At 54.1% G+C, this 20,638-nt stretch overlaps 1 protein-coding gene across 1 annotated transcript in view; it reads right to left on the minus strand.

The window, feature by feature from the left end:
• Nucleotides 1–2,402: 2,402 nt before the first annotated feature.
• Nucleotides 2,403–20,638, minus strand: part of DCPS (decapping enzyme, scavenger) — a 37,078-nt gene continuing 18,842 nt past the window's right edge. Inside the window, exons 3-6 of the mRNA XM_036099310.2 lie at nt 14,881–15,026; nt 9,506–9,619; nt 5,011–5,121; nt 2,403–3,144 (exon numbers count right to left, since the gene is read on the minus strand). Coding sequence (XP_035955203.2) covers nt 2,878–3,144; nt 5,011–5,121; nt 9,506–9,619; nt 14,881–15,026 — 638 coding nt within the window. The 3' untranslated portion in view covers nt 2,403–2,877. The remainder of the gene's footprint in view (nt 3,145–5,010; nt 5,122–9,505; nt 9,620–14,880; nt 15,027–20,638) is intronic.

Consider the following 20,638-nt stretch of genomic DNA (forward strand, 5'->3'; position numbering starts at 1 on the left):
GCACTTGGACCTCTGTGGTCCCTGGGAACACAGACTCCCTAGAATTGACAGGAAGTGGTATGTGGTCAGAAAGCATGGGCCTTCGAGAAGAGGCCCTCTGGGAGTTCAGATGAGGTGTAACAGAGCGACTGACCCCTTGACTCGGCCAGTTCCTCTCTGCAGCTGGAGGCCCCAGGATTCAGGTTAAGACAGGGTTGCCTCGAAGATAGTCTCATGCGGTGGCGAGGGCAAATAGGTGTATGTCACACAGAGACCCAGCAGGATCCATTTCATGCCTCACCACACATCTGACCAGCCGTTCCCTGGAGGAGAAGCAAACACTCTCGTGGGTAGGGACACTGGCCACTGCGGGGGCCTTTGGGGGCATGAGGCCGAATTCCTGAGGCCGCTTCTCCCAGAGCAGTTTGCAGCCTGCAGGGCTGTTCTCTGGGCCTTAGTGACTCCGGCTTCAGGGGCCACGGGAGAAGTGACCCTCTTCCCCTCTGAAAGCAGAGTTCATCCTGACAGAGGAGTGCCTCCCAGCAGTACAAAAGAGCAAAGCCTTTAGAACCTCTCTCTAGAACAGCTCTTACCTACGGTCTCGTCCTACACTCTCCCAACCCACGGAGCCACACTCCCAGAGGGTACAGGTTGGTGGGTCTTCTTGATCTTCCTGTCCCCAACACCGCGCTGCAGTGCCGGCCCATGCAAGGTGTTTGGTAGACTTGATGGATGGGTGAGTAAGCCTGAGAGGAAGGAGGAGCAATGGGACAGATCACGCTGGGGAGTCAAGTCTGGCGAGGCAGGGAATACCTTGGCAGGGCTTAGTCCCAGGGAAATAGAGACCCTGGTCCCCTGGGAGGCTCCCCAGCGGTCTTTTGGGGTCGGGATTTGCCACGGGCTAACCTTTTCCAAGCATGCACCCGTGTGTGAAGCCAGATGAGAGCCCCACCAGCAGAACCTGATCTGTCAAGGAGAAAAGGATGCTCCCGGGATTGGGTCCCTCTGCTCTGTCTGCAAGGTGGGGCCTCTCTGGGTTGGCATCCCCTCCACTCCTGCTCCCCTCAATTATCTTTGCGACAGTTCTTGTACATGGACAAAACCGGCCAGGGGTTCTCTTAAACTAGCCGCTGCTTCATCTCTTCCTGGGGGAGGAAGGCAGCTCCCACCCAGGGCCACCCCTCTCCCTGTAACCAGACCCCTTTGGCCTCACCATCATATTCCACTTAGGCTGTCCCGCGACAGATGCGCGGGTCAGCTACCCCCCGAGCACTGAGATTCCATAAGCATACTCCGTTGGTCTTCCTAGGGGAACCTTGTACACCAGCCTCTCCCACATACCTGTTTTCAAGGTAGCTTCCCAAGTGCTGCCTCTTTCTACTCCTACGGTTCGCTTGGCTGTCTGCCCCAGTAGCCTGGAGGGGAGGAGCTTTGTTTTCCCAACAGTTAGAGCACCGCCTGGCTTAGAAGTCGATCGTTTACCAGATGTAAGTCAACGTTTACCACAAAGCAACACTATCACGCGTTACATTTACACAGCAGGACACTTCACGGATCCTCATCCCCGCTCTCTTTTACAAAGAACCAGGCTCAGGACACGTGGGGTCTGGTCCAAGGTTATGGGGTGAATGTCAGCTCCAGGGGGAGAGACTTCGGTTTGTTCACCACTTACCAGTCTCTAGGGCAGTGCCAGGCCTGCAACGTGCATTTGACTCTGAATTGTCTCCTGGCTCTCTCAGTCCAGGAATTGCAGAATACGGGCCATCCCTGCCTTATGCTGCCCTCTTATCACTTAGCAGAACCCAACATCCTGTCCCCCCTGAGAAAGCCTCCCGAGGAAGCACGATCCAGCGGGGCTGAGGGACTAACGAGCAAATCCCAGCCCCTCTCCGCAGTGTGGTATACCTGTCCCCGTGCTGAAACGAGTGCCTTATGTATCCGAGTGCGTGCCCTCACGTGTGCACCCTGACGTCACCCTTCCCAGATAAGTCCCTGAAGGCTCCCTAAGGCCACCAGCCTCAGACACTCTTAAGTCCCTTCCTGGCCTCCAGATTCTACGAACAGGGACCTGTGTCGCCGGTCACACCTCGAATCCGAGCCCCTCGGAGCTCTTGTCCTCCACCACAACCGTATCATTTTGGGCTGTTTTGTGTTTGGTCTTCTGGCTGTTCTATGAGCTTGTTTTGTCTTCCTCCCTAGATAACAAACTCAAGGCCAGGGGCTCGCTGACCAAATAACAGAGTCAAAGGCAAGCTTTTTTGAGCTTGCATCATCTGATTCTTATTAAAACCCTCCCACTTCCAGGCGGCAATCCTTTATCCTTGTCAACAAGAAGTTTATCAGCGGGGCTGACTTACAGGCTGGAGGTGCGATCTCAGTTCTGGGGAGGGGAAGAGGAAGCACTGTCAGAAACACTCTATAGATTATTTCCAGAAAGTTTTTGTATTTGGTTTTTTCGGGGAACTCCCAGACACATGGGCCTTGAAAACCAGGAGGAAGATACAGCAAATGGGAAGAGGGAAGGGGGAGGTGAGAGCAGAGTAGGAAGGACCGAAGACAGGGAAAGGCACCATCAGATTCGGGACACAGAAATCACCAAGGATGGTGTTTACTGGGATTTGGAGAAAGCCCTTGGCACACATCCGGGTCAGCTGAAGCCACCAGCCCAGACGTGGCTCCTGTACCAGGATGCTCCTACCTGTTCTGCTGGCACCACCTGCCTCCCCAGTCATCAGTCCACACCAAGGGAGACCAATACTTTATTCACATGCTAGGAATAAGCCAGTACAAAATACATTTTTAAAAAAATTCACTTGGTGCTAAAAATCCCGAAGTCCCTCCCCAGCCCACCCGATCCCACACATCTGTGTTCTTCGCCGGACAGCCCCTGGGTCGGACTCAGCTCCTCTGGGCCTCCTGCAAGAGCTTGAGCAGAGCGTCATCGGCCCTGAGGGCGAAGGTGAGGGTGCGCTGCTGGTAGTGGTCCGGGTCACACTCCAGGTTCTCGATCACATCCGCTAACAGATGAGCCCGCTCCACCCCGGAGCCGGGGGCCTCGAAGCCCAGGGCCGTGAAGTGCACGTGCAGGTGGTAGTAGGAAGGCAGGTAATGCAGGTACACGCGGAGACGGTCTCCCCTCACCTGGTAGCGCTGCAGGATGGCTTCCTGATGAGAAAGGGGGGTGGCAGGAAAGGGGTCACTGTGCTGCCCACAGGCCCTCCTCTGGCCCTAATCCCCGGCTGGCCTCTGGACGGCTGACAAAAGCCCTCCAGACAGCCCTCGCCACAGTTCGCTGCAGGTCCCTGTCTTCCATTCTAGGGACTCAACACAAGCAGGTGACAGTAGCAAACAGGGGCTTTTCTCCCAAATGAAGGGAACTGGGGCCTCCGTTAAGGTTCCGCACTCCAACCTCGATAAAACACTGAAGCTGCTCAAACAGTCGCTGCTGGGAATCTAGAAGTCCCAGTGTCTAAGGACAGGCCCCAGATGTCTAAGACTATGGGGACTGTCCTCCCCCTGGATGACTGATGCCGACTTAAATCACTGAGTAGGTGGGAAGGGGGCCTGTATCCCCTCTTAGCATGGAACAGAGTGGAGCTGGGGAACAAGGGTGACAGGGATGGGGCCGAGCTGAGGCCTGGTGGAAGACAGAGCGTGGGGGAGGGCACATGGGAAGAGCTGCCCCTAGAAGACCCAGGGAAGATCTCACTAGACTCCCGGTAGAAGAGGAAAGCATTAACTTTGACCCCGGCTCCCTCTGCCCACCCCCCACCTTGCTCAGGGGTAGGGCTGTTTCTACCCAACTCCCGTTCTGGAGCCTCCAAGGCTTGGCATTAACAGGAGACTCTGATTTCCACTGTGGGCGAATTCCTGAGGAGGTCAGAGGTGAGGAGAAAAAGACGAGGGCCTCAGTGGGCTCAGAATACACCCCACAATTACATCCTACACTTGGGACTCTGCCCGGGGCTCTCTGCAGCGGGATGAGGCCAAGGCCAGGGCACCCAGAGGCCTTCCGGGAATCAGCATGGCTGGCCTGTCTGGGCGAGGCTGCCTGAGCGGCCAGGGCAGGTGGAAGTGTAGGCCCAGCATCTCCCTGAGAGAAAGACGCCACTCTGCCATCCAGAGGCTGTTGCAGGAGAGAAACGAATTACTCCACTCAGAGACGGGTGGCCAGAGAGGCAGCAATGTGGGCCGGCAGGAGGGAGAAGGCCAGGTAGGGCGCAGTGGCGGGGCAGCTGCGGTCCAGAGGTAGCAAGGAGCGGATCCAGGAAAGCCCTTCCCCCAGGCCTGTGGCAAAGCCACCGAGAGCAGCTCACCTGGCCGGGCACCCTGGTGACTGCTGGGCCCTGGCTCAGGGCAGCATCTTTGAATCCTGAGTGGAAAAAAGACTGGGAACCACCCCACAGAATGGGATTTAGCAGCATCCCATCCACATACTGAGGCCCAGGGAGGTGAAATGATGAGTCCTGCCCAGGGTCACTCAGGTGGTGAGGGTCAGAATGCCAGAACCAAAACCACGAGCCCAGATTCTAGACCCTCTTCCCTTGCCTCCAGGGCTCCTCTTTAATTTCATGTGATCCAGCAGATATCCCTGTACAAAGTACCCCAGAATGCCAGGTGCTACAGAACTCGGGCTCTGGCCTCAAGGCAGAGGAGGAGGTACAATGTGCACACATCGGAGCTGGGGACCCATCTGCCCAAGAAACGCGTCTGGCACGATGTGGCTGTCATGAGCAGACACAGGGGATCCTGGGAGAAGAGGGGGTCTCAGAAGAGACCTGCAGGAGAAAGGCAGGGAGGCAAAAGCGGGAACCCAGGCAGAGGAAAGGCGGCTTAAAGCAGAGCTGGAGGGAAGGGCAGGACCAGGAGTCCATGTGAAGAGCCCTCGTGGGGTCCTGGGACAGGCAGCCAAAGAGAAGACCCGTTCACAGATGGATTTCCAGGAAGGGTGAAGAAAGTGGCCAGGGAACACACCAGAATTAGAACAGAATTCCTCTGGGTTTCGGTGTGGATTTGGCCAAGGCAACTCACCTGGCCCTCCCGGAGGATGTTCCTGAGCAGCGGCAGGTGCTCTGGAGTGAGGTCCCGAAGTGATCGGATGCCCCGGCGATGGCAGATGGCAATCAGGTACAGGTCATCGAGCTGCGCAGAGATCGGCAGGGGTCAACCAGGCTCAGCGGCGGACAGCGCCAGGGGAGGCTGCCAATCCTAGAATCCCTCACAGAAGCCAGGAACCGCCTGGCCCCAGGCCTGCTTCAGTGCCAGCCACAGGCGATCCCGGGGAGCCCCCGGCAATGGGAGCCTCCACATGCCTGGGATGCGTGGGACAACGTAAGGACAGAACTTCTGTTTGTTCTTGCTACTCAAGAACACCATATGGGGGGGCGCCTGGGTGGCTCAGGTGTTAAGCATCTGCCTTCGGCTCAGGTCATGATTCCAGGGTCCTGGGATTGAGCCCCGCATCAGGCTCCCCGCTCCGCGGGAAGCCTGCTTCTCCCTCTCCCACTCCCCCTGCATATGTTCCCTCTCTTGCTGTGTCTCTGTCGAATAAATAAATAAAATCTTTAAAAAAATAAAATTAAAAAAAAAAAAGAATATCATATGGGAGTATTTATATACTCACAGAGCTGATGGGGGGGATGGGAGAAGGTTCAAGAAAGTGCCAAGGACAACTCTTTCCCTCCAAGAGTTTATGAGCTAACAGCATGTACATAAGTAGCTACTACAAGACATAAAGTGATAAAAGTACAGGAAAAAAAAGGAAAGACTATCTAGCTAGGTTGATCCAGACAGGGAGGCAGGGGATCCAGGTCTTAAAGAAGAGGTAGCGTTTAGAGAAAGGTCTTGCCAGTAGAAGGAACAGTGAAAGCAAAGGCCCAGAGGCAAGGAAGTATAGAACATGAAGGGGAGAGTAAGCCACTTGATTTGTCTGGAGTCCAGTTGCAGGGGAAGGGGTGTAGAAGGATCTGAAGGGCGCAAAGGGGCCCTGGGGCCAGCTCAGCAATGAGCACCGCCAGAGTGCCAGACCTTTTTCTCTCTTCCCCTATCACATAGGGCTCACAGAGCACCCTTCCTGCTGTCCTTCCTGAAAACAGTGCCTGGCTGAAAACCTGGAGGTTCTAACAGTGTAAAGAACCAAAGTCAACAAGGTCTTGTGCCAGAAGGCAAATGAACCCTTCCTCTGCCCAGAAAACCTTCCCGCCCCTCCCGAGCACTCGAGCCCTGGCCCTGGCTGATGATCACATCCATGTGCAAGGCAGGCCCGGGCCGCCAGGGCTCCACGGGGCAAGGCCTGGTGGAGGGGAGGGGGTGAATGGGGAGGGGAGGCTTGCAGCACTCAGCCAAGCTGCTACATTCCTCAAGGACATAATCCAGGGACCATGAGTCACCCGACAGAATCCCCCAGGGCCCCGGTTTGAAAACCGAGGAGGTTTCCCATATGGTGCCTGTTGGTCCAACTGTGGACAAGACAGTCTCTTCAGGCCACAGACATTCCTCTCTAACAGTCGGGGCCTCTCTGCCTCACACCTGCTACAGATGAGCCCCGTGGGAAGCTCCCAGCAAATGGCTAAGCTGTGCCTGCCGAAGCCGCGGTCTGCCCACAAGCCCCTTCTAGACTCTCCCTCCTTAGGGCCTGTGCCCAGGACTCTCTCTCTCTCTCTCGGAGCCCCAGGAGAAGCAGGAAACAAAAGTGCTTGAACTTGGGGTGTCTGCGTGCCCGTCGGTATCTTCAGCTGTTGTTATATGTCACTGTCCCAGACTCTCAGATAATAGTAGCATTTGTTTTAGATGATGGCTGCTGACCAATCACAAGCATGACATTAAATCACACCTCTCCGCTACACAGGCAAGGAATGAGGCACGAAGCCGGCTGCCGGGCGTCCGTCACAGGCTGCGTGAGGGAGGGAAACCCATTCTTTGACAGCAGACATGACCCCAGATTTTCTGCAGGCAGTTCAAGCCCCCCCCCCCGCCCCCCGGGCCCAGAGAAAGGGTCTGAAGCAAGCTAGACAGGGTCTCAGGCTGGTATCCCAGAAGGTGGCCCGCCGATCACTCCGGGCAGGCTAGACACCATCCATCTCTTTTTACGAGGCAGGACAGCAGACTCAAAGTAAGGGCTTCCTGGCAAGGGGCAAGATGGAGAGGGGCTGGAGCCTTGGGGAGCCATCTCTCCCCCTCTGGAGTGAGCCAAAGGAAGAGTTTCTTGGTCTGGGCACTTTAGATCCAAGAACCCACCTGAGATGAACTGAAAGTACACACTGTGTCCACAGAGACAGACACAGATACACTTACCTACACAATATGCAAAGACTACACCTGGGAGGAGAGACAAAGAAATCCTCTCTCCTGAGAAACAGTCCCTTCAGGGGGAGGGAAATGGAGGAATGGGGGCTGAGGGAAGGACTTCTACAGAGCTCTTTGTACTACCTGCATTTTTACCGGGTGTCTGTGAGGAGGGCGCAGAAGGCAAGCTGAGGACAAAGCACAAGCTGACACCCCACAAGGCCCCGCCCCCCAGGTGGGACGTGTGTGACATTCCTCAGGCACTCCCCGCTGCCCTAAAGCCAAGGGAAGGAAAGACAAATGGTTCACTTAGAGAGAGTACACTCCTGCAGGACAGGAGTCTCCCTCAGTTTACAAATGTCTTGGTGATTTATAAGAAAAAAGGATTCTTATCAATAACCTAACTTCCAGAAGGAAACTCCCAAGTGTCTTAATGTTAATGCTTGGCTAGAGGGAAAAACAACCTTAACCCGACAATGGCAAGGCCTCCAATATCTTTTAGGTCCTCTTTTGCATAGGAAGGTTCTTTAGAAAACCTCCCTTTTTCCTTACCCCCAACCCCCAAGTATATAATCAGCCACCCCTCACAACCCCGGGGCAGCAGCTCTTCCTGCACATGGGGTCCTGTCCCCCTGCTTTAATAAAACCACCTTTTGGCACCAAAAAAGCCTCAAGAATTCTTTCTTGGTCGTTGGCTCCAGATCTCACCTACATTCCCCAAACTACATCACATGTTTTAACTAGACCTTAAAAAAAAAAAGGCAAATAAAAGAGAATATACAGGCAATTTCTTACAAGAACTGGGGAAGGGCTATTATAAGCTCCAGGGAAGCAAGATTCTCTAGCATTTGACCAATATATGTGGAGTGGATAGATGGGTAGACGGATGGATGGATGGATGGATGGACAAAGAGTCTTCTTTAATCCTGGGTCAGCAGTTGGGAGCATATCTTTATGATATACTTCTGGGAGAAACAGCAGGAGGAGGAGATTCCAGGGTGGCTAGGAAGGCTCCTTAAAGCAAACACCAGAGTACCTCTTTCCTCAGTCCGTGCCCCCCGTCCCCCCGCCCGTCCCGTCCCCCCCCACCCCCCCGTCCCCCTGTCCCGGTATAAGGACAAAGAACAGAAGTCCAGGCCTGGTCTGTCTTGCCCGCTGGCTACACTGGCGCAAATTCTAAGGGAGCTGTCGATTTCAGTATTCTGTCACAAGCCAGGGATCCCAGACAATGAAATATGGCACCACCAAGAGACAGGCGCTAATTAAGCAAAGGTTAAGAACAATCGCACCTGTATGGCCATCAAAGGAAGTCTGACATTTAAGCGGGCCTATTCATAAGCCCTGAGGGTGAGCCACCCCAGCCCCATGGCTGGGAGCCCAGTGCAGTTCCTGAAAACTCTCTGTCTTAAAGGGGACAGACAGACAGGGCAATTCCATTGGCAGGCCCAGCAGGATGCCTGGCAGCACAAGGTCAAAACGACGCTGCGTTTTCTTTAGTCTTCAAAGATCTCGTGAGGTAGACAAGTTCCTTGTACCTCATATCCCATCTCCCGTGCCCCAGTCTGTGACCTGGGCCTTCAGGCACAGGGCTGCCCACAGGGACAGACGGGGGGCTTGCAGAGCTGCACAAAGGCATCGCCCAGAGCTGTCACCGGCACTCCTATTCTGTGGCCTTGTCCTAGCTCCCCAGACAACTCCAGAACCAGGCCTTGCTTCCTCTCTCAAGGCCTGTGGTGGGGACAACCTGCAGGGCTGGGGGTGGGAGGAGTGGACACGGGTACTCTGGCAGCCTCCCTCCACTACATCACCCTACCAGTGGGCAGTCACCTCCTTTGGGTTGGTTGCCATGGCTCCTTCCTATCAGTGCTTCGGATCACAGGCCTGCCTGGATCTGCTGGTGTCCAGGGGCATGGAGAGAATATAAACAGTCCTCCTCAGGGTGCTAGGTGCTCCTGGAAGGGAGGGTGGCAGCCAAGCCACTTGGCTGGTTAAAGAATGGCCCATGTGGTCATGGATGCAAACATCACCCCATTCTTCACCCCCTGGGTGGGAGGAGAACCAGGAAGAACTTTAAGCTGACACCTGAAGGTGTAAATGTTTGTACCCAGCTCAGGCCTCCATTGTTGGTGAGTTAACACCTGCTCAGAGACACCAACAGGAGAAAGAAGGGCAGGATTAAGGAGGACCAGCAACCTGGAGCAAGTCCTGGGAGACCAGAGAGCCCCAGCAAGAAAGCTTTTACCTGCTGTTGGTTCCACTTGAGATCGGGGATGAGGACAAAGCCATCAGAGGGATCTGGGTTCTCAAAAACAATCCGGTCAGCTTCCGCCTTCTTATCGAGAATGTTGTATACCCACTGGAAGGAGGGGAAGAGAGAGGGTTCACAAAGCTGCTCACGACCTCTGGGGAAACATCACAGACTGGGTGGGCTAGGGTACGCTCTCTTGGGCCCCTCCAGGGAGGACAGCCAAGCCATAAAGGGCCATTAAGCTCAGGGGCATCTACACTCAGGCTGCCTTGTCCCCATCGCTCTGCTCTTGGGGGCCATCCCCTCACGGGCACTGCAGCTTGGATTGGGGGGCCAGCTCTTTTGGTCCTTCCTGTGGACATGCTCTACTTGGCCTCACAGGCCTGGTCTGCGTCCATCCCCACCACTGCCCCCAGGACTCAGGGACGGCTGTCTCCATAGGCCCCTGCCCACTTTATTCAGGACCACAGGCAAAGACAGTCAGAAGGAGATCCTTCGACACAGCAGGGCAGGAAAGGCTGAGGTCCCAGACATTAACGTGTGTGGGTGTCCCACCCGGCTGGTGGGACTCCCTAGCGGTGGGCCCGGTGCCTCGGCCCGCCTGGAACCATAGCAGTCTCAGCGGACACGGGCCCTGGGTGACGCAGCAGAAGTGGCACAACCCGGAGACGGCAATTACACAGACCTTTCCTGTCACCCCAGGGCCTCCAGCCCCACCCCCTCAGGCCGTTTTATTAGCTGCTGACAGTCTTCAGAGAACCCTTCCTTGAGTTCTGTGTGGATCCCAAGGCTGTCATTTTACAATTAGGGTCCTGGTGGCCTCTCTGAAGAAGCCAGCATGCAGGGAGGTTAAGATAAGAAAGCCCCTTGTGCTCACAGGGCTCAAACCCACAGACCTCCACTCTTCTCCACTTCCCCAGAGCTCTGAGTCAAGTCTGAGCTTGAAAGTTGAGAGAGGAGCCTGCTGGAGAGCCAGAGACAGGGCAGCGGCTGGGCTGGCCCTCAGGAAGGGCCTCCTAGCTCGCTGAGGGGGCGGATCGGGAGGCCAGGGCACCCACACAACCAGGCCAGTGGCGGGCTCCTCTGCCCGCCCCCAGAAGCTCGGGCACAAGTGGGGTCCGCGAAGGCCAGGGGCCACGGGGGCTGTCTGGAGTCTGCACACCTCATCCCAAGTCCACATCCTCGGCTCTCAGCCGACATGGCTAAGGTCAAATGTGACCATGTGAGACAGAGAGGAGGGAGCAGAGAGTACCTGCCTGCGAAGAGTGGGGCTCCCAGACCCCCCCAGCAAGGCCCACAGGTCAGTCACAGTGTGGCCCACCCACTACAGAAGAGGGGCATTCCCAAGAACGCTGGCTGTGCCACCTTCCTGGGAGTGGGCTGGAGGGCAGCCAGCAGCGGCCTCCTCGGGCGGCACAGAGACCACAGCAATGCTCAGCCCAGGGTGTGGAGGCTCTCCCACGGAGGCATTTCCTTTCCCACTGCAAGGCTCACTGGGAATGTGCTGCAGGAAAAAAAAGTCAGCCGGAACCTGACCCAAAGTACCTCAAAAGTAAAGGGGAAGAGGAAGGGGGATGACAACACTCTGTGGAGAGCCCTGGAGCGGCCACCCCGGGGCCCTGGCTTTTCTCTTGCCCACAGATAAGCCGCCCCCACTTGGACTGGAAAGCTGTGTGGTAGTCCATAGAGAACAAACTGGTTCTGGGGCCCACCAAAGCTTGGTTTCCTCGCCCACCTCCTCCCTAACTAGCTGACACCTTGGGTAAGTGGCGTACTCTGAGCCTCAGTTTCCCCCTTGGAGAGGGGCGAACGATACGTCTACGTCAGGGTGGAGTGGAGTGTAAATGACTGACCGCACCCAGCACAGTGGAGGTCCCGAAGGGCAGAGGGAGGTGCTTGGGAAGCTCCCACGTGAGGTGGCGCCGGGCTGCAACCTTGTGATGACAACAGGCGCCCTGCTGGAGGCTGCAGCACCGAGAGAGGAGGTGAGCAAAGGTGTGGTGGTGGTGAGCAGCCCTACCCTGTGCCCCGTCCTAAGGGTCCCCCCCCACGCCCGGGACTCCCATTCCCACGCACTGGTGTCCCCGTGTGGCAGGTGAGGAAAGAGCAAGCACGAGAAGTCCACCCAATTCCAACCCAGAGCCTGGCCCCAGAGCCCACACTCCAGGCCACGTGGGGAAGGCCTCTGGGAGAGCGGGAGGGACGGGAATCTACATGGAGTCCCAGGCCAGCAGCCTGGCTAAGAAAGGGAGGGGACCAGGGAATGGAATTCACAGAAACCGCAGGGTGGGGGCGCATGTAACGGGCAGTGAGCCCATCAGAAAGCAAGCCCGGGAGACTCAGCCAGCCCTGGCTTCTGGAAGGCACCTGGCACGGCTTCCTCGCAGTAGGTGACACTGACAACTCTCCTCCCTGGGGATATCTCACTCCCCGCTCACTCTGCTCCTGCTTTTCTGCTCACCCACGTGCCGGCCGCTCCCCTCCTGGCCGCCCTTCACCTGCCCACACCTGCAGCTGTCTCAGCTCTGCACTCCCCTGGCCCCGGCCCTGGAATGGGCCCTGCATATGCACAGGAGGGCAGCGACCATTCTGGCGTCTAGTGCGTGCTGCGATCAACAGCAGGTACGTGATCTGTGGCACCTCTCTCAATCCCCACTGGGACCCCAGTCACATTTTCCAGACCAGGAGCCGGGCTCAGAAGTGCAGGGCGCTCACTGCTCTGAGATAGCAGAAGCAGAATCCAAATCCTGGGCTGACACTGAACCTCAGCCTGATGACTCACAGACCGGCAGGTTTAGCCTGATGGTCCCTAACGCTCGGGACCCAGAGATCCGACGGCATTATTGACTGAGGAGTTATAAGCACCTCAAATTCGAGGAGCCAAATAGGGTAGTCGGCTGATCGCGCAGGCGCTGGGCTGACACTGCCTGGCCGTGAATCCCATCTCCAAAGAGCTGCTGAAAAGATTCAGTGAGGTGATGCACACCTCATAGAAGGCTGGCTGGCACCGTCCCTGGCACCTGGTGAGTGCTCACAAGCCCCCAAATAAACTGTCTGCCACATAAACCCTCTCCACTGTCCGCGTCCCCCGACCTGGTTAAAGATCCCACCACCTACTCTTCGCTTGCCTCTCCGAATCCGCCACCTTTGAGCCCTGCTTCTCAAATCACTGCTGCAGCCTTCCCCACTGCCCCGGCCTCAGTCCAGAACCGCGCTGGCCCTTCGAGCCTTCCCGCTCCCACACTCACCAGACTCCAGCAATTCTTTAAATCTCATGGAACCCATATGCTTAAAACCATTTAGGGGACCCTCAGTGCCTATGGCAGCGGTTCTGAAATCTGATGATCATTAGAAACAGAGATTAAAAAAAAAAAAAAAATACAGACTTCCCAGCTCCACTCCCTGAACATTCTGATTTAGGAGATAGGGAGTAGGACCCATGCTCTGTATTTTTAAAAATCTCCCCAGGCAATCCTGACGATCAGCAAGGTTTGGGAGCTCCTGGTCTCCCGACAAGGTGCACCCCACCTGCTCCTGGCCCCTGCCCGCCTTCTGCTGTTGTCTCCGGCTGATCCTCCATGCCTCTGTGCCTCTGCACTTGCTCTTGACTCTGCCTGGAATGCCCTTCTCTGACTTGTACACCCAGCAAACTTCTCTTTGTTCCTGAAAACCCAACTGGACGATCCCTTCCTCTGTGAAGTCCCCCACTGTCTGAGCTGATCACCCCCCTTCGTGTCACCCCGAACCTCATATACAAACCACCTGTGGGACAGTATCCCATCATATTGCACTGGTCAGACCCCATGTCTGTCTTCCCTACAGGACTCTGGGGGCATTACAAGTGTTTACCTTGGTGACCCTCCAGAGCCTAGCAAATGGCCTGGGACACAGTAGATGCTCAATAAATGTAACAACTGTTGTCAGTTGAGCCTTGTAAACTTAACTAGAAATAGTAAAAAAAAAAAAAAAAAAGAAACAAACACACGAATGCTTGTGTTGAACAGAATTCGGTAGAATAGTGGAATTTTGTATTATTTTCCAAGAGGTACTAGACAGTGGTGTATAAGAAGATACACATACTACTCACACCAACTTTAAGATCACATATTTGTGCAATAGGTGCCACAGAACATAATTCCAGGAGATCCCTCTAGGACCCTGGCGAGCTGCAGCTCTATCTAAGAAGATGGAGACATATCTCCTTTCCACTTAGAAGACAGAGCAAGTGCAGGGACTTCAAAAAAAAAAAAAAAATCAAGCCAGCCTGAGCCAGAGGAACTGGTGCAAATACAGCACAGGGGGGCCAGGGCTAAGAGCCAGCAGGGTCGTCCCCTGTGGGAAAGCAGGCTGTGGGCACACAGGGCCTCCTGCACGCCCACCAACCACCCCTCCCTTGCTTCTCCCATGTGCAAGTTATCTGGCAGGGCCCCCCCACCCAGGGCCCCCTCCCTTCTTCTGGCCTGGGAGAAATGGCTCCTAGCGTCCTGTATGTGAGCGCCCACCACCGCTATGACCTGAATCCTGGGTAGAGTGGGTGAGAAGCGCTCAAAGAGAACAAGGGGGAGTGATGGAGAGACGGAGATGGTGAGAGCCAGTGAATGAGCAAGGAAACGCCTCATCCATCATATTTAATGCTGAGCATTCACTCGGGGCCAATTCTAGGCTCTGGTTGGCACTGGGCCTCGGCCCAAAGAGAAGTCGGGATCTCTGAGCTAAATAGCCTTGCATCTGGTCTAGTAGCTGAAGATGCTGCCGAACCTCACATTAGCCGCTGAGAGAAGAGGTCCTGCACTGAGCCGCTGTGACCATCGGGACCCTGCCCTCTGGGGAGCGAATGCAAGGGGAATGGGTGAATGAAGTTTCTACTCTGGGCCTCGACTCCCCGAGGCGGAACTGGGAATAAAAGTCTCGACTGGGGTTGGGGGGCAACCCTGGCATCGGTCTTGACCCATTCACAGACCCAGGTGAGGGCAGAGCCCTTCTGAGACGGTTATCAATGCTGCTAGAGACACAAATTCTTCAAAGGCCTGGAGGCTGCTCTGAGAGTTCCACAGAGCCACAGGGAATGCTCAAGATCAGGGTCAATTCCCTTCTCAGTGAAGCCTCTCTGACCATCCTGGATAAAAGAATGACCACCTCAGCCCAGAACTCCCTGTGCCACTCAGTCTCTCCCGTCTTGTGCAGTTACTTCTGCATTCGTGGGCTGACCCCTGCACCAGGAAGTACATAAGCCCCAGGAGGGCAGGTTTTCCACTGTGCTCTCTGCCCAACCCCAAACCTGTGGGATGGTGCTGGCCCCTGAGAGAGCCTTGAGAGAGATCCACCGGCCATAGGGAGCACTCCGTGTCTGTATCCCGTGGGCCAGTCACCTGGATGCTGAGGCTCTGGGACTCCAGGTGGGGTAAGGTGATGTTCTTGTAATCGCTTCCCGTCTCTCGCACCAGGCGGAGGTCCTGGCGCAGATACTTTTGCAGGTGCTTCTCTGTGGCAGGGTAAACCACGGTTGTCTTCACGTCTGCAATGACAAACACAGCCCAGGACTGCAAAGTGAGGTGCACTCTCTGCACAGGCCTGTCACACTCTGGTCCCCAGCGCAGAGTGGTGACCCCAACCCCATCTCTGATTCCCTAATGAAAGGAGCCAAAGACTAAGAGGTTATAGTCAACCAGAATCCATTCCCATTAGGCGCCTCATGCTGGTCAACTCATGAGGTGAATCATACTCAGCATCTGGAAGTCACAGGGTTTTCCCTGGTGGGTCACTGGGCCCCTCGCCACCCTTCCCCCTTTATGTTCTCGGCACAGGAATGAAAGGTTTTGGACACTTGTCACATAGCAAATTTCTTGGTATGTGGCTTTCTGGACCCAAAGCTGAAAATCTGACTTAAAGGTAAGCGGCCTCCCCTCCTGCAAAGCAGTAGGGCATAGCACAGTGGTTAAAGGCATGGACTCCGGAGCTGGACTGTGTGTGTTCGAGTCCTGGCTCTGCCTGTTCCTTCCTTGGCACCCTGACTCCGGCCTAGTTATTTAACCTTTCCAAGCCCCGACTTCCCCATCTGGCAACTGAGGATAATAATAGCTCCTATGCCCCAGAGTTGGGAGGATTAAACAAGTTAATACCTGTGAAGCACTTAGAACAATGCCTAACGCAAAGTAAATACAATGTCAGTGCTGGCTATTTTTAATCGGCCTGTCTCAACCTTGGCACCATTGACATTTTGGCCCAGATACTTCTTGGTTGGAGGGGCTGTCCTGTGCATTGCAGGATGTTTAGCAGGATTGCAGGCTTCTGCTGGGATGTTACTAAAACCCTCTTTCCAGCTGTGACAACCAAAAATGCTTCCAGACATTGCCAAGTGTCCCCTGAGGGACGAAATCGCCCCCAGTTGAGAACCGCTATTTTCATCCGCAGGAAATCTTGTCGTTTTCCTAAACAGACTCTAGGCTAGGGTCCCAGTCCAACACCACCTGGTTTTGGTTAAATCCTTTTCCCTATTTCTAATAACATCTGCTACAACTGTTATCATTTATACATAGTGCTTCAATATAGATGTTAAGGGCAGGAAAGGAAAATGATATTCTAAAATCAGTCGGGACGTTTCTCAGAAGGCCCATGTCCTCCCTGACTCCCTTACCCTGGATTCAGAGAGCTCTCCCAGGGAAACCCGAGGAAAGACCAGCAGGCACATTTTAACACACCGGGAAATTCCCACACTCACCCACATACCTGCAGGCCCAGCCAAGACCCATCAACCTCTACTTTCGTACTTGATCTAAGGAGGTAGGTGACTCAAATCCCCATTTCTCAGGTGAATGAAAGGGTTCATAGGGGTCAGGACTCACCTGATGTCATGCCGTGAGATGTGGCAGAGGCAACACTGGACCTGGGGTCTCCTTACCCTAAAGCTGGTGCTCTTCCACCACCTGCCTGCCGGCCCCATATTACTCCCAACAGCCCAGTGGAGAAGGCCTGAGGTGCTACATCAAGCACATGACTTCTGGTAAGGATCAAAGGCCCTGGTCCATTGGCTCTGGGGGGCAACGCAGCTCAGCGCAAAGAAACAGGCTCTGGACCTGAGCTGACATGCTGCTCTCCCCTTCCTGTGTGGCCTTGGGCATATAACCTCTCAGAGTCCCTGTTTCCTCATCTGTTAAAGAGTGGTCATAAAATCTGCCCCATGGAGTTGTCATCAACATTAAATAAAACATGTCATCTGGACCACGGGAGGCACCTTGTTATCCCACTTCCTGGGAATCTCTGGATCTGACCGTGAAAGGGAGGCACAGAGGCCTCCTCCCAACGCTCTGGGCAGTAGCAAATAGATCCTCCTCACTCCCAACATTCCCTAAGAGCCGGGGGTGACAGGCTCAAGTACACCAAGAACTCAAGAGGCAAGAGAATGCCACCAACAGACCGAATGGCATCCCCTTGACTCTTGTAGTGGGCTCTAGATAAATCCCTTATCTGAGCATAGCTTGGCAGAGAAGAACAGAGATTCTGGCGCCAGTCAGCCTGGGTTCCAATCCGCACTTCGTAGTTACGTGACCGGGACATTGTTATGAGAAGTCAGTAAGCCGCAGATGGGAAGCCCTTTAGAAAGTGCCCCCACACAGAAAAGTGCTCTTCAGATGCTAGCTCTCCTTGTTGTTGTGTTTGCGGTTACTTTGGTAGCCCAGGCTGGTAAAGCTGTGAGCGATGCCGTTCCCTTGGTATGGGGGAGATGGCCAGGGACAAAGGCAGCTCGCACGTTGGAGAACAGCCTGCCTCACTGGCCAAGAACACACAGCCCTGGGCCCACAGCCTGCGGCTCCCTGGCTGTTCCAGATCAGAAAGCCGCTGGGCCCGCGAGCAGGCCCGTCTGCCAAGGCTTGTCAAAGACTGCCCAGCCACCCAGGGTGCTGGGAAGCAGGGGCCTCTCCAAGCCAGCCCCCTCCTGCCTGCCCTCTCAACGGCAGGGAAAACACAACAACGCAGTTTTCAACTGCTCACTTCCTGCCATCGTTCTTCCTTTTCTGAGAAACTCCGGCCTGGATGCAGAAGCCCCACTGGTGGACCCCGGGCCCCCTCAAAGTCAATCTACGCCTTGGCGTCCGGTCTCTGTCAGACCACCCCCAGAAGCCCAGGGCAGGGGTGGGCCGGCCTCACACGCTGGCATCAGGGGTGAGGGCTGGCTTCTGTGCCCCCTGAGCGCCTGCACCCCTCAAACCTGGACCACTCCCCTGGCTTCCTGTCATGGTTGACACAGCCCTCAGCCACCCTGCCCCAGCCCTCTCTCCAATGTATTTACTATCATCTCCTCCTTGATGTCTCTGCCCGAGCCACACGGACCTCCTTACAGTCCCACTAACTCACATCCCATCTCTAGACCTCTGACCAGCTGCTCTCACTGCCAGGCAGGCCTCCTGACCTGAGTCAATGGGAGAGCTCTCCGGCAACCTGGCTTAAGAAGCTCCCCGTACCACGTCGCTGCCTGTCTTGCTTGCTGGCTTGCTTTTTCCTCACTCCTCCCTACCTGACAATACAGTACAGGTTTATTGTCTGATTCCCCCATTAGAATGTACCTTCCAGGAGGACAGGAGTTTCTCTCTGCCTTTAAATAGTTTAGGGGCACCTGGGTGGCTTAGTTGGTTAAGCATCTGCATTCGGCTCAGGTCATGATCTCAGGGTCCTGGGATTGAGTCCTGCATCAGGCTCCACGCTTGGCAGGGAGTCTGCTTTTCCCTCTGCCCCCCACCCCTGCTCCTGCACTCTCTCTCAAATAAATAACTAAAAATCTAAAAAAAAAAAAGGTTTTAAATCATTTTATCCCCAGCACCTGGAATAGCACTTGGCCTAGACTAGGCACTGAACAAGTGGATAAATGAATCTGGCCTTTTAGACATTAAAACCAGGAAGGGCAATTTTGAGCCAATGTTGAATAAAATCTCTCAGATAAAAATCAATGTTTCCCAATGCAAAGTTTCTCACTGGCAGGCAAAAGCAAACATTGGTGTCTACCTAAATGCCAAATCAAGATGCTGACCTGCAAGTGAACCTCATGAGAATTTTGGTCAAGTGTCAATGCCCAAAAAAATGCTCAAACCACCAGGTAAAAATATGTTGGGGAACAGGTGCCCACACACAGTCTCAAAACTATCTCCCCATAGATTACTTATTAATGACAAAGGGACCAGGTGACCAGAGTTAACATCACTCCGAACGGGACACACCGACATCAAGTGCCTCCAGAGGGATGTGCCGTGCTATTCCGGTCAAAGATGCGTGGTCTGAATCTGATCACGAGGAAGTGTCAGCCAGCCCCAGTCCAGGGACATTCTACACAACACGTGGCTTTACAACCCTTCAAAAGGGTCAAAGTTGGAGAAAACAAAGAAAGACAGAAGGACTGTTCTGCATTAAAGGACTGGATTGTGGACAAGGGAGGGGAATCCTGTTGGAAAGATGGTATTGGAACAACTGGTAAAATGTAATAATGGTCTCGACATTACAAACTAGCTTTGTATAAATGTGAAATTTCCAAAATCGATCACTTTACTCTGGTTCCTAGGAAACACACACTGAAGTGCTTAGCAAGGAAGGGTTAGGATGTCTGCCACTTACTTTTCAGTAATAACAGTAGTAACAAAATATGATATGTATATGTGGAGAAAGAAAAGGCAAATGTGGCAAAATGTCAACAATAGGGCTTTTTCTATTTTTTTAAGATTTTATCTATTTATTTGTCAGAGACAAAGAGCGAACGAGCACAAGCAGGGTGAGCGGCAGGCAGAAGGAGAAGCAGACTCCCCGCTGAGCAAGGAGCCTGGTGCAGGACTCAATCCCAGGACCCTGGGATCATGACTTGAGCTGAAGGCAGACGCTTCACCAACTGAGCCACCCAGGCGTTCCAACAATAGGGCTTTTAGAAGGGAGTTCTTTGCACCATTCTTACAACTTTTCTGTAGGGTTGGAAAAAAATTTTTTTAATAAAAACTTAAAAAAAGATGCTGATATCCTCTGGACCCTCAGAGCTTACTGCCAACAGACATACCAGGCACTGTATGCTGAAGGCAGACGCACTGTGCTAAGTCCTAGGTGTATATTAACTCATTCGGTCCCCACAACCAATGTGAGGTGGGTATTATTATGAGCCCTGTTTCACGAAGAAAGAACCTGGGGCACTCTCGCTCCCACTGCTCCGTCTGGCTCAGGACCAGGCTTTGGCAGTGGTGCCATGGTGCCAACCCCCATGGGTCAGCAGATGAGGCTTAACGACCTTCCTGGTGCCCTCTGCCAACCTCCACTTAGCAAACTGACCTAAGGGGGCCACCTGTCCAGGGTGAGCAGGACCTGAGACCTTCCCCACCTTTTCCCTATGGCTAGAGAACAGCAAGGCACGCCCCACTCCTGCCCTCCTACTGGTATTCTTTAAAAAAAAAGAGAGAGAGAGAAAGAAAGAAACACACAAAAACCAAAAACAGCTTGGAACAATGCCAAACCCCTCAAAAACCCATCTCTCATAATATTCACAATACAACACAGCTGACCCTTGAACGACATGGGTTTGAACTGCATGGGTTCACTTACACAAGATGTTTTTCAATAAAAATACAATAGAGTACTGGCCTAATGTAAGTGTATATTGTCTTCGTTATGATTTTTTTTTTTTAAGATTTAATTTTTTTTATTTGAGAGAGAGAGTGAGAGAGAGCATGAGCAGGTGGAGAGGCAGATGGAGAGGGAGAAGCAGACTTCCCCGCTGAGCAGGGAGCCCGATGCGGGGCTCGATCCCAGGACCCTGGGATCATGACCTGAGCTGAAGGCAGACGCTTAACTGACTGAGCCACCCAGGTGCCCCTCATTATGATTTTCTTAATAACTTTGTCTAGCTTATTGCATTGTAAGAATACAGGAGAGGATACATACAACATAGAAACTACATGTGAATCAACTGCTCGCCCACCAGCAAGACTCCCAGTCAACAGGAGGCTGTCAAGTTTTAGGGGAGTTGAAAGTTATGTGTGGATTTCCAATTGCATGAGGGGTTAAGTCTGGGGAGAGAAGTAAAGTTTTGAGGGAGTTTTAGCGGGGAGTTAATTTAGGTGGGAATGGATTTTCAACTGCATGGGGGGGTCAGCACCCCTAACC

This window comes from Halichoerus grypus, chromosome 11, assembly GCF_964656455.1.
Source record: "Halichoerus grypus chromosome 11, mHalGry1.hap1.1, whole genome shotgun sequence".
Taxonomy (NCBI): Eukaryota; Metazoa; Chordata; class Mammalia; order Carnivora; family Phocidae; genus Halichoerus; species Halichoerus grypus.